Raw genomic sequence first — 13,631 nt, 5'->3', positions numbered from 1 at the left:
AAGTAGGAATGACTGAATCCTAATATTATTCAGAAATCATTATAATATGATTCAAAAACTACTATTCTTTCAGACTTTATTACTGTACCAATCATTCAATTATTGTGATTTCTTCAAACTCAGTGCCATCTTTGATCCCTCACTTTCCTTTATCTCACATCAACAAATCCAATCACTATGTCACACAGTCAAGACCTGAATTCAAATTCAACCTCTGACATTTACTAGCTGTGGCAAGTCTGTCTCAGTTTCCACAACTGTAAAATAGTATCAATCTTCTCTTGTTGTGATAATAATTATAATAATCAAAATAATAATTGCAAAGCATTTTGCAAACCTAAAATCACTATATCAATGTTAACTTTTGTAATTATTTCTCACAATTGCCCAAACCCATATAAAGACTACTCTAGCTTAGGCCTCTATCTGTTCCCACATACATTATTGCCATAGTCTCCCAATTGATATTCCTGTCTGAAGTGTCTCCCCACTCCCATTCTCTTCTCAGCTGTCAAAATGATTTTCTTAAAGGGCAAGGCTGACCATAGTATGTCTCTACTCAATTTAATTCATTGGTTTCCTAATGATTTGGCTCTAGGATCAAATATCATTTCATATTTGCTTTTAATACTTAATGTCTATGTTTTGTGTAAGCTTTTCATTGTTGCTTTTGTTCAGTCATTTCAGTTGTGTCCACTTCTTCTTGAAACCATTTGGGTTTCTCTTGGACAAGATACTGGGCTAGTTTGCCATTTCTTTACCAGTTCATTTTATAGATAAGAAAACCTCAAGAATCAGGGTTAAGTCTCTTGCCCAGGGTCACATAGTTAATATGGGTCCAAGACCAGATTTGAATTGAGGAAGAGGAGTCCTCCCGACTTCATGCTTGCAGTTCTATCCACTGTGCAATGTAGGTGACTTGTGTATACATATATTTAATTTGTAAATTTTGTAAATGTTATACATTGAAAATAGCACACACATTATGACTGATTGATTAGAATTGTTTTCCTGAGGAGTGAGTGATCAAGAAAATTTAGAGGCCGTTGCCCCAAGGAACTGCCTTAGACATACCTTTTCTCACCAGGGAAGAAATATATAATGGGTTATTAGACCATCCCCATTCTCTTTCCTATTTAACCATAGAGCAAATGAAGGTAGGAAGGTAGAGATTTTAAAAAGTCTAATTTGTAGAGATCTTATGCCAAAATAAAATCATATACATTCTAAATTCTATCCCTTTTGTACTGTTTATTTTGCACTACTGCAAATTTCACTCCTTTTTTCCCCCTTAATTCGCTATTTAATGGATTTTCTTGCAATTCCCAATGTTGGTCCTGGATCATTGAAGTTCAAATCACTACTATTTGGCATATGTATAATTTCCCTAAGAAGCATGTAAACTAATTGTTATATTTTGCCAGAAAATGGAAGGCAAGACTGTCATCACTTTGGAATACTTAACTGTTTTCTGGGCATGTTCTAAGAAGGAAAGAGGGCTAGGAAAGTCCATATCCCCAAATAAAAATCTACAGTTTTCAGGGACAGCCATAAATCTTGAACAGATTTTCTAACAAACAGTCACACAGTTAGACTGGAAGTATGAGTAAGAAAAGGCAATAATACCTAGATTATCATGGTACCCCGAGACACTTACTGTGGTTTTTTCAATGTGATCCTGTAATGAGTCAATAAGTAAATCTCCCACTGGTTTCCATCCATTCCGTACAGTCTCAGCTTCTTTCAGGTCAGCATCCAGGTCATCCATGGCTCCTTGAAGGTCTCTTAGTTTCTCTAGTGCTTTATCAACTTGCTTTTGCCAACTACTAGTAACGGCATTCAGGTTCTCCCACTTCTCTTTCACTTCTGAAGACTGTTTGCGCATGGCTTTTGCAATCTTTTGGGCTTTCTCTTCAGGAGTCAATTCTATAACAAGAAATAATATACATTATAAGGGGAAGGATATTGCTGATAGTTGTACTGGTTTACCTCAATATGTAGATCTGAGATCAGAATCTCAGAGTTCAAATGGAACATAGAGATCATCTAGTTTAAAATAAATCTTTTAAAAACTGTATCTCCAGAACATATCCAACAAGCATAATTAGCTTTTGTTTTACCTCAAGCAAGAAAGAACTCACAATCTCTTAAGGGAGTCTATTTCAAATGTGGATATCTTTAACAATTAAGAAAGTTTTCTTTAGATCAAATGGAAATTTGCCACTCTATCCCTTGTACCTATTGGCCTCCCAAGGACATGAAAAACAAGTTTAATCTTTCTTTCATGTAAGCATGAGGGGAGTGGATTAGATGATTTCTAAAAAGTAGCTGAAATAGGAATGACTAACATCAGCCTTCAAAGAGAATCTGCTTTCTTGGAGGGGCAAGGGCAAATGGCAAGAGCCAAAAGAATCTCCTTGATACTTCTTCCTTTAATTTGAACTCTGGGTTAAACCAAGAAGTATCCTTTTTAGTGTGAGAATATTACACAGTGACTTAAGATCATTAAGTTGTGGGGAGTCTATGGTGACTTCAGAATTTTATTATATTGAGAAAAATATTTAGATACTTAAACGGATTCAATAGACCATTTTAGATTATTGTTTGTATTTGTATTCATCTGTACAAATAGAGATAATAGCACTTACCTCCTAGGGAAATTGTATCAAATGAGATAACACATGTAAAGCACTACTTTGTAAACCTCAAAGCACTATATAAATATTATTATTTTAAATGTAATAGAAGAACCCAAAGAAATATTTCAATATTCAGCAGTCCAAACAATGTCTTCATTTAAATGTACAAGGAAAACCCATGAAAATTATATTTCTTTTTAAAGAAATTTAAACTGCTAATACCATCAACCTTGCCATAAGAAGTCTCAAAAAACACAAGCCATTTTTTCTTTAGAAAAACTGAAGATTTTGTGTTCAAAATAATCTCCATCTCTTACTCAACTATAGAGTTCCCATACTTATATGATGACATTACTCGCATCTATAAGTCCAGTAACCTATTGTGCAATCTCTCCTGTGGTTCAGCATAAAATATCATTCTTTCCATTATACTCTAGAAAGCTTTTAAGGAGAAAGTAGTCAAAGCAGCAAAAAGGAGCAAGTCACCGAAGAACACCCCTTTTCCACCCCACAGTTTCAGACAGAATCCACTATTCTCATTCTGAATAGCTATAGGTGTACTGACTTGGGGATCAACATGTCTAAAGCCCTCTGAAATACAAAAGGGTCAAAATTCAAAAATGTAGAATGGAAAAAAAATGAACCTAGGGTCAAGCAAAATGGATCAAATCCAAGATGTTCCATTTATAACACAAGTCACTGAACTTTTCTATGGTTCAATTTCCTCATCTATACAATGAGGATGGTGGACTAGTCTACTACTTAGGGTACTTCCAGTCTTTCTGATTTTAAATCTATGATTCTATGAACTAAAACTACTTGTTTACATAACTAGATGATAATTTTTAAACTACTTGGCATAACCCTTATTATAACAATCACTGGTAACTGCATAAAAGTTAACAAAATATCAGTAATTTACATTTCATTCCAATTGCCAGACATGAACAAGAATAAGCTAAAAGATGGTTTTTCTAAGTAAATCCTGTCTTTCAATTTGTGCAAATTAATCTAGCTCTGCTTGTTTTAATTTTTCATCAATATGGGAATTTTTTTTTTCGTTTTTAGCCATAAAGCTATGATTTAGGTCATAGTAGGTCACTACCTTCACTGTAAATGATTAGTTGTCAGGCACATCCACAATGGGGCTTATACATAATGCTTTAAAGGTAATTTAATCTACTTAGCATCTATCCAAAGTCAGATCCTTACAATATTTTGATGAAAAAGAAACAACTTCAGGGTGTTTTTTCCCCTGGATTTTCCAGAAAATTGTAGTTATAAATTTATGTGTATTAGGCATGTTTAATGCTTAAGGTATGGTTAGTAGCAAAAGTATGCAACAAAACTTTAGAGACTGGATTAAAATTGATGCACATGTGTTTTGAAAAGGAAACCCTATCTTTATCTCTTCTGCAGAAAAAAATGATAATAATTGCTTACATTTACAAACTGCTCTACATATGCAATTGCAGTTTATTATCACAGCAATTCTCAAGTTGACTATTCAAATATTAGAATTTCCATTTTATAAATGAGAACAATAAGACTTGGATTGAATGACTTGTTAGATCACACAATTAATAAACAGTACAACTGGAACTCAGATCTGGTGATTGCAAGGCCACTGAGATTTCTATTATGCCATACTTAAACAAGAAAATACAATTTGGCTGTAAAAACAATAGTTTATAATAGTACAGAGCATTTTACACATTTTATCTTCTTGAGTATCATAATTAAGTGAGGTAAATACCATGGGTAACATTGTTCCCATTTTATAAAAAAAGAGAATTGAAGCTCAGAGGTTTTAAATACTTTGTTTATAGTCTAAGAACTACAAAGTGTCAGAAGCCAACTCACATCTAGATTTTCTTGACCTCAAATCCAAGTTGCTCCCCCTATTCTGATAGGCCACATTCTGATGGACCTGTGTTTTTACCAAAGTCCCTAAAAAACTCCTGAAACAACTTACTGAAAAACACTATGATGGAGATTTCAATTAAAAGAAAATGAGCATGTTGGAGAAATTCTGAACAATGGGAAGAGTAGTCAAGGTAAAGAGAACAAAGTATAAAGAAGAAAATAAAATAAAATTCTTTCAAAATCTTAATCTTTGAGAGTTAATCTTATGTGAAAATTCATGTTGCTAAAATGTAGACTTTGTTATCTTGCTTATACTTATCAGATGAAAATGATACTAGATAAGCCATAAAACTGCTTTTAAAAGTCCCCTGAAAGATAGAGATACCTTTGAGCCTTTTGATTTGATGATTACAATCCAACTGACTCTATAAGGGATATTTTACATGCTAATATTCTTTTGACTAGTGTAAAATTTCAGTGCTTAATTGATCTTTTTCAGATTAGGAGAACTCTTCTAATAAATCAGTCATTAAATAATTTGGCATTGAAACACATAATTTCTTTGTAATGTGACAAACATTCTACACTGTCCATTACTCTTATTGTCTTTGCTTAATATGATTTTTTTTGTTCAAAAGCTTCTTTTTTATACAGTTTATTGCATTATCTCCACTCCAGCAGCTATTCAGAAAGGGGGTGTGGAGAGGAATCTACATTCAACTAAACCATCTGCTTACAAAAAAGAAAGACTAATAATGGATTTAGAGAAAGTGACAGGCAGATGGAACTAAAATTGTGGTAATAGCTTCATCAGAATAAGGACCTAGTCAAGAACCCAAAGTTAGGTAAAAATTGTTTAACACTTTTGTATAATAAGTAATAAGAAATAACTCAAATATAAAATTCTAAAGAATTACCATAGGTTCATAGATCAAGGGCTAGACAGATCTTTGGGAATGTAGTCAGACACCATTACTTTATAGATAGACGATGGGAAAAAAAATGTGAAAGAAACAAAGATAAAAGAACTCCATATTTGAAACTTAAGGGGAAAAGGAATCTTTACAAATGATAGAATTCAAAATAAATTTTCTGTAAACATATTCCAAGATTACTTCCAAGGCCCTTGAGGAAGGGTAAGAATATTTCCATTCCTAATCCTTGGCTGTTCCTGCCCAAAATACAAATTAAGTAAGTCCCTTCTCTAGTGAGATCCTGTTGTAAGTCAGCTCAGAATATAATAAGCTTCCCAGGCTTGAGTTTAAAAAGCATTAAGAGTAGCTGAAGAGCTGACATTTCACGGGTGATAATAATGAAGTTTAGGGCAACAGCCAAATAAGGGATCCAAATCTCCAACTGGAGATCTAACATACATTAATAATGCTTTCAATGGAACATGATATTGTCTCCCTTAGCCCATCCTTCTTCCAAAATTCCCAATTTCTATTGGGAAACACCATCCTAACTGCTCAGGTTTCTCAAGTTTAGGGCTATTCGTTTCTTTTAATACTTACTTTCTATCGTAGTAACAATTCTCAGTGAGAAAAACTAGGCAAATGAGAGTTAAGTGACTAGCCAAGAGTCATACAATTAGAAAATGTCAGAGGCCATATTTGAACCCAGGTCCTCCCAACTCCAGGCATCGATCTAAATACACTGTGCCACCTTAGAATAATTCTTAACTCTTTGCTTTCCTTTGTCTCTGTGTGTAATCCGTTACCTTTGCATTACATTTTACAAAAGTATCAAAAACCATGACCCCTAACTTCCGTGTTAATTTTAACTCAAAAAAATTTGTGTCCTCTCCACCCCCTTCTCTCCACTCCCACTCCCAAACAGGCCTTCCTCACCGTTCAATTAGACTATTATAAGAACTTCCCAATTGAACTCCATGTTACTGGTTTCTTTCCAAATTCAGGTTGCAAGACGAGGACAGAGTAAGCTTCATTTTCTTATTAAAAAATCATTCAGTGGTACTCGATGGTCTTTAAGACTACCACCTCAGCCCTCAATGGAATTTAAAGTTCTTCAAACTGACTTCAGTTTAGTTTTCTAGACTCATTTCACATTACCCTCATGTATTCACATTCTCTGTTCTCTAAAATTACCCTGAAAGCTGTTCTCTAAACTTGGCATTCTATTGCCTGTCTCCATACATTTAGGAAGACCATCCAATATTTCTGCCTTCTCAACTTAGGTGTCACTTGCTCAGAAAAGCTTCTCCTCCCTTTATTTGCTAGTGTTTTATCTATCTTCAAAAAATCTTACATATTTTGTTCATATGAATGCCATTTCTTCTGAAATGAATTTAAGTATCTTTTTTTTTTTAAACTCTCACCTTCCATCTTAGAGTCAATACTGTGTATTGGCTCCAAGGCAGAAGAGTGGTAAGGGCTAGGCAATGGGGGTCAAGTGACTTGCCCAGGATCACACAGCTGGGAAGTGTCTGAGGCCAGATTTGACCTAGGGCCCTCTGTTTCTAGGCCTGGCTTTCAATCCACTGAGCTACCCAGCTGCCCCCATGAATTTAAGTATCTTGAGAACATTTTTATTACTTTGTTTTTTGTATTCCCAGTGCCTAGCATAGTGTCTTAACTTATTAGCTACATAGGAAACTCTTATTGAATCAATTCACTTTGTCCAACCCTTTTATTTTATTGATGAGAAAATGGAATCTTGAGAATGTCAAATTGATTCCGCAACATCACAGAGCTGGTTAGCAATAGATTTTGGACAATTAGGTATATATGGCTCTCAGTTCAGAGTTCCATTGTAGCAGACTAGCTTTCTTTCAGAAGAAAATATTGTAATTCTTCAATATATCCATTTTTACTGCACATGGTGAAAGCATCTTTATGTTTTAATGACTAACATGTAGCTGTTTAAAGCTTGCAAACTGTATTGCCTATATATTATCATATGTGAGTCTGGCAAAACTTCTGAGAAATAAGAGGTACAAGAATCATCAAACTGGGTATTAAGAAGTTAAGTGGTTTGCCCAGTAAAATATAAACTAGAAGGGACAAGATATAAATCCAATTCTTATTCCAGCACTATTTCCGCTCTCAAGTTAAGTTGCCATTCAATAAATAAATGCCACTTTTAATAAATCTATTGGTCATTGAGAAAACATAGTATTCCTACTCACACCACAGGATAGTCCCCTCCAATTGTTCATAGGAAGAGAAGAAACTGGCTTATGTTGTTAAATAGCACATTCTCTTTAAAGGTTAATATCTTGGAAATCATATGTTTCGTTTTAAGTATGTTCAAGATCATCAGACAAGAGTAGCAAGAATCCATATGGGAAGGGGTATTAGAAGAACTTGTCCAAAATTGCCTAGAATTTACTTCACATATATCTTGTTTACATTTATTGGGTTTTATTTTTTTTACCTCCAATAGAACGTAGAGACAGAAAACAGAGATTATTTCATTTTGTTTCTTTGTATCCCCAGGTACACAGTACAATATCTGGCATAGAACAGACACTTAATACTTTTCAAATGACTGAACTGACTGATCTATCAATGTCTATCAATGAATCTATCTATCTCCATTTCCTTCCATGTTAGAATCAATATTGATTCTAATGCAAAAAAGTGGTAGGGGGTAAGCAATGAAAGTTAAGTGACTTGCCCAGGGTCATATAGATAGGAAGTGTCTGAATCTATATTTGAACCCAGGACCTCCTATCTTTAGGCCTGGCTCTTAATCCACTGAGCTACCTAGTTGCCACCCTTATCTCTATACATTTTAAAATTCAGAAATACTTGTGATTTTAGAAATCAGACTGGAAAAGATTCAGGAGAAAACTATTCTCTCCTAAGCAATCTCTGCTGCCCAACTGATTTTGCTCAAAACAAAACAAATCAAGAAAAACAACAAAATTCTAATTTCCTCTTAAAAAAAAAAGAAAGAAAATCTGTTGACTAGGAGAATTTCCCTCAAGTGAAGGGCTATGGTTTAACATTTTAAAATGCAATCCTAAAGTCTTTTAAAATGTGTAATGTAAGGAATAGGACTACATAGGGCAAAGTACTCACAAGTGCTGAGAATTCCTAAACATGGAAGTTTATAATAATTCATGACTTATGGGGAGAGCTACCTGAGAGAAGATGGAAAGGAAGGAATAAAACCGTGGTGTTTTTTTTAAAGGCTTTTTTTTTTTCCTTTTTGAAAGGGTGAGAAAAATAACAACAAAGAAAACACTGAATAGGGACATTAAGAGGGAAGATGCTAGAAGAAAACGCAAATGCTGACAGTAAATATGAGAAAAAAGAGACAAAAAAAAACCCCAATATATGAGAAAGTGGTGAGATTTGTTTCTTAAGTTAAGAAATAAAGGGAACAAAAGCAGATAATGGCACTAGACAAGTCAAAAATTTTGCCACTCCAGAGACCAAAAGGAAGCTAAAGAGAAAATCAGTCTTTGGCCTGCAGTATGGAACCAAACTACATATATACAAATATTAACCTTAAGGGTCAAAGATAAAGGATTTTAAAAAGTAAATAATAAGAAAAAGCATTTGGGACTACTTAAAGCTTTAACATTATATCATTTAGTGAGACTATATGTGCTTGATAATGTCATTCAATGAATTCTAGTGGCTTCCTACTATCTCTAAGATTCAATACAGGACAAGCTCTTCCATTTTACACATTTAAATCCCTTCACAATTTAACTCCAACCTATGACTCCAGGCCTCAGCCTCTGACTCTTCTTAACTCTAGCTCTTCAGATATTGCTTGGAGACTAGAGGAGTATGTAGGTCACTTAATGAATATTCTTTGCTCTACCCTCATACCCTTCTTTTATGGTCAGACTTTTCTCAGGTTAGATCCTTTACTTAGCTTTTTCTAGATAATTTTTGGTCGAAATATATATAGTGCTTTTCCACTGTCCTTTGGCTGACCCGCAACTTTATCTTTTTGAGACACTGGTTTTCTATGCCCCGTGGGCACAGACTATCACCAGATGGACTTTTGCTTCTGGGAGATTATAGTCATTAAAAGCACTGTGCAATTTCCCAAAGAGAATGTAGGCTTGTCTTCTTTCCTTTTCAATTCTGGGTTCAACTCATTGTTTATGGACCAATGTAATTAGATAAGTAAAAGAAAGCCCTAAAGGAATAAAAGCCACTTTATATTTATTTTTTTTATGATTTTTATAAGGTATCATGGCAGAAAGATTCAGCACCATGTAACACATTCACAGATATAGTCCACAGTACTTACTAAATACTATGGCCCCCAGAAAATAATGATTTTGAGGATCACATTCAAAGTGTCCCAAACTTATTGGAAGCAAAAAAAAAAAGTTTGTGCAATGCTGGCATTGCCTTTAAGGACCCTTTAAGTTACCCTTACACTTTGATAAGGCATTGCAGTACAGCTGTAAGCAGGGTTTTTTGTTGTTGTTGTTGTTGTTGTTGTTGTTGTTGTTGTTGTTTGTGTTTTTTTTTTCCATTTCAAATCTAGGAATGGTTTTGACCCACTGCCATTTCAACACTGAGGTAGTAGATGTAGGAGGTATACCTAGAGTATTTGAATACAAGGAGGGATCTGCTCACTGGAATGTTTGAGGAATTTCTCTTATCCTTGACTAGGTACTTTCTTTTGATCACTTGATTCTAATATTTGTTTCTTTCATCTTACCCAATATCGCTGAAACTTAGAGGGAAAAAATGCTCACTCAAATAGAAACATTCATTTCATCTCTACATAAACTAAGCTGTTCTCTTAGCCATTGACTAGTTTTATGACTAATGTTGTATGAGGTCACTAACGGAGTACTCTAAGTGAAAAGAATTTACAACTGCACCAAAAGAGCATTTTAGAACAAGGGTAAAACCTGAAGGGTTCACTATTATAAATTCATGCATTGCACATAAGAAAAATACAATTATTTAGGAGTTCATGCCATCACATTAAGGGATCACATTATCCTTTTATTCTTTATGCTTGAATCAATAAGTAACATACCAGATGTTGACTACAATAAGAAACATACATGTAAATTACTGCCATCTTTTTTATGAGACAAATGTGATTTATGAGACTGGAGTTGCTATAGTAATTAGAAGACACACCAGATGGTGAACAATTAATTTAAAGTGATGTGTCCATTAAACTAACCTTTGCTATCAAGAAACTGCTCATCTAGACTGTTGATCTGCTTATTTAAAGAGATCTCTAATCTATCTCTACATTTTGGAAATTTTTACTCAATCAAGTGGCTTTCTGAGATGACTTAGTTTTCATGAAAGTTGCAGACAAGATTATTACATTATATCAACAAGAGGCTTCTTTATTTCAGGAAGGATACTGGTGATCTGTAGATAGAACTCCTGGGAAAGAAAATAGCTTTTTACTTTACTGTGCTTTTCATGCCCTGTAATTTTCCTCTCATAAGAGCAATTTTCTATAGTTATACCTTATAGATTTGAAAGAAGGTAATTATTTTCAAAGTTCTATATGATAAAAGAAGCCTCAAATAATAGCACCTTGGAAAAGCCTTCATTCAGAGTATGACTAAAACAAAAAGATCATTAATTGTCCTAATGGTGTATAAATTAAATGTACATTGAAATTTGAACTTAAAATAGAGAAAAGAAGCAAGAAGGCAAGGCATCCCCTCTGTAGATACTCATCTTTCAAGGAAATTAGGACAATAAACAGAAGTACAAGGGAAAAAAGGTCTATCTGTATCCTGTGGCTAAGAATATTGATGATAGCAATTAACATAAGCAATAAAGAAAAACAGAATTCTATCTATTAAAAATACTTGAAATGTTATTTGTTATTATGTTATTTGGTATTGGCAAATAAGTCCCAATAAAGAATTATCTAAAACATAATTGCAATAATTACATCAACCAAATCTGACAGTGATTTCACATTTTCATTCAATTGTACATTTAGTAGACATTCAGTGAGTGGCTGGGATTGGGTAATTAAAGCATGAATGGAAGAAGGATTGAGCTTTCAAGAAGTTTACCCTCCAATTCTGACTATAAGAAAACCACACAACCACAGAATACAATGCTATAATGTGGTACAGGTATTGTTTGTTTTTTAACTCTTACCTTCAACCTTAGAATTAATACTATGTAATGATTCTAAGGAAAAAGAGTGATATGGGCTAGGCATTGAGTTTTAAGTGACTTTCCCAGAGTCAAACAGCTAGGAAGTGTCTGAGGTCAAATTTGAACTCAGGACTTCCCATCTCTCAATCAACTGAGCCACCCAGCTGCCCTCTAGAATTTATATATATATATATATATTCCAATTAGAAGGATTAGGTATGACTTCATGGAGAAGCCAGAATTTAAACTGTTCTTTGTGGAATTGTTACAGGTCTTAATAGCCAGAAAGAAAGCATAGAAATTGAAGAGACAATTCAGGTGAGGGAACAAAACTGCAGAGATAGGAAAACATGACACCAAAACAGGTTATTCTACTCAGTGACTAGGTGCCACAATGAAAAGCATTGGGAAGGAAGAAAGTTTTAGGAAAAAAACCTCAGCAGTTCCATTTTGGACATATTCAACTTATGGGGATAAAAGGATATCCAAGTGGAAATGAGATGCCCTTTTCTCAATCTGATGGCACATCACGCGCACTGAAACCTCTACATATTAGTACTCTTCCAGGTTCCCTCCTGGGCCCTCTTTTCCCATTATATATTTTCTTGGTAACCTCATAAACCATCAAAGATTTAACTACCATTCCTATGCAAATAATTGTCAGATCTACATATATAGTCCAATGACCTATAGTTATTTTGAACTCATCTTGTCTAAAATTGAAACAGAGGTGAGAGGTGGCAAGGTGCAATAGAGGACAGAATCCCTGGTCAGTAGTCAGGAAGAACTGAGTTCAAATCCAACCTCATCATTTACTAGTTGTGTGACCCTGAGCAAGTCACTTAATTCTATCAGCCTCAGTTTCAACATCTATAAAATGAGCTGGGGAAATATACGACATACCTTGTCAACAGCTTTGTCAATAAAACTCCAAATGGGGTTACAACTGAAATGACTTAAAGAACAATAAAATTGAATCATTTAGTTCTTTTAAACCCTTTCCTTGTCCAGACTTCCCTATTTCTGACTTCTACTCTCTTAAATTCATAACCTCATCATTATACTTGACTACTCATTCTCCCTTACCCCACCCATGCAATCAATAGTCAAATCTTCACATTTTTATCTTCACAACATTTCTCATATTTAACTCTCCCTTCATATATTTAACTAAAAAACCCTCTAGGCTAGAATATTGCAATAGCCTCCAAAGTGATTTGTCTGCCTCAAGTTTCTTACCACTCCAATCCACTTTACACATAGCTACCAATATAATTTTCCTTCATTACATATCTGATCAGTTGGTTCCATTATTCAATCAACTACAAAGGATTTCTAATACTTCTATAACCTGCCCCCAACTACCTGTCTAAGCATACTAAATAGTATGTCTCCTCCCAAATTGTGCATTCCAGCCCAAACTGGCCTTTTTTAATTTTCATAAGATTTGATCTTATTGTCTGGCTTAACATGGGTACTTTTAAAATGTTAAATGACTGCTCAGAATTCACTCCCTCTTTAATTCTGCATCACTTAATGTTAGCTTTTTTTTTAAACTTTTAAACATTATTTTATTTGGTCATTTTCAAACAATATTCATTGGAAACAAAGATCATTTTCTTTTTCTCCCCCCCCCCACCTCCTGTCCACCCTCCCATAGCCGATGAGTGATTCCACTGGGTATCCCATGTGTCCTTGCTCTGAACCCATTTCCATCTTGTTGGTATTTGCATTAGGGTATTCATTTAGCATCTCTCCTTAATCATATCCCCTCAACTATTGTATTCAAGCAGTCGCCTTTCCTCAGTGTTTTTACTCCCACAGTTTGTCCTCTGCTTGTAGATAGTGTTTTTTATCATAGATCCCTGCAGATTGTTCAGGGACACTGCATTGACACTAATGAAGAAGTCCATTACGTTTCATTGTACCACAGTGTATAAGTCTCTGTGTACAATGTTCTTCTGGCTCTGCTCCTTTCGCTCTGCATCACTTCCTGGAGGTTGTTCCAGTCTCCATGGAATTCCTCCACTTTATTATT

The 13,631-nt window shown here is 34.5% G+C and overlaps 1 protein-coding gene across 15 annotated transcripts in view; it reads right to left on the bottom strand.

The window, feature by feature from the left end:
• Positions 1–13,631, bottom strand: part of UTRN (utrophin) — a 651,323-nt gene that overhangs the window by 136,593 nt on the left and 501,099 nt on the right. For all 15 annotated transcript variants that reach the window (XM_007484681.3, XM_056818903.1, XM_007484684.3 and 12 more), the window contains one exon: positions 1,658–1,926. In XM_007484681.3, coding sequence (XP_007484743.2) covers positions 1,658–1,926 — 269 coding nt within the window. The remainder of the gene's footprint in view (positions 1–1,657; positions 1,927–13,631) is intronic.

Source organism: Monodelphis domestica, chromosome 2, assembly GCF_027887165.1.
Source record: "Monodelphis domestica isolate mMonDom1 chromosome 2, mMonDom1.pri, whole genome shotgun sequence".
NCBI classification, from domain to species: Eukaryota; Metazoa; Chordata; class Mammalia; order Didelphimorphia; family Didelphidae; genus Monodelphis; species Monodelphis domestica.
The sequence above is the reverse complement of the archived record's forward strand: the minus strand, read 5'-3'. Positions and strand labels throughout refer to the sequence as shown.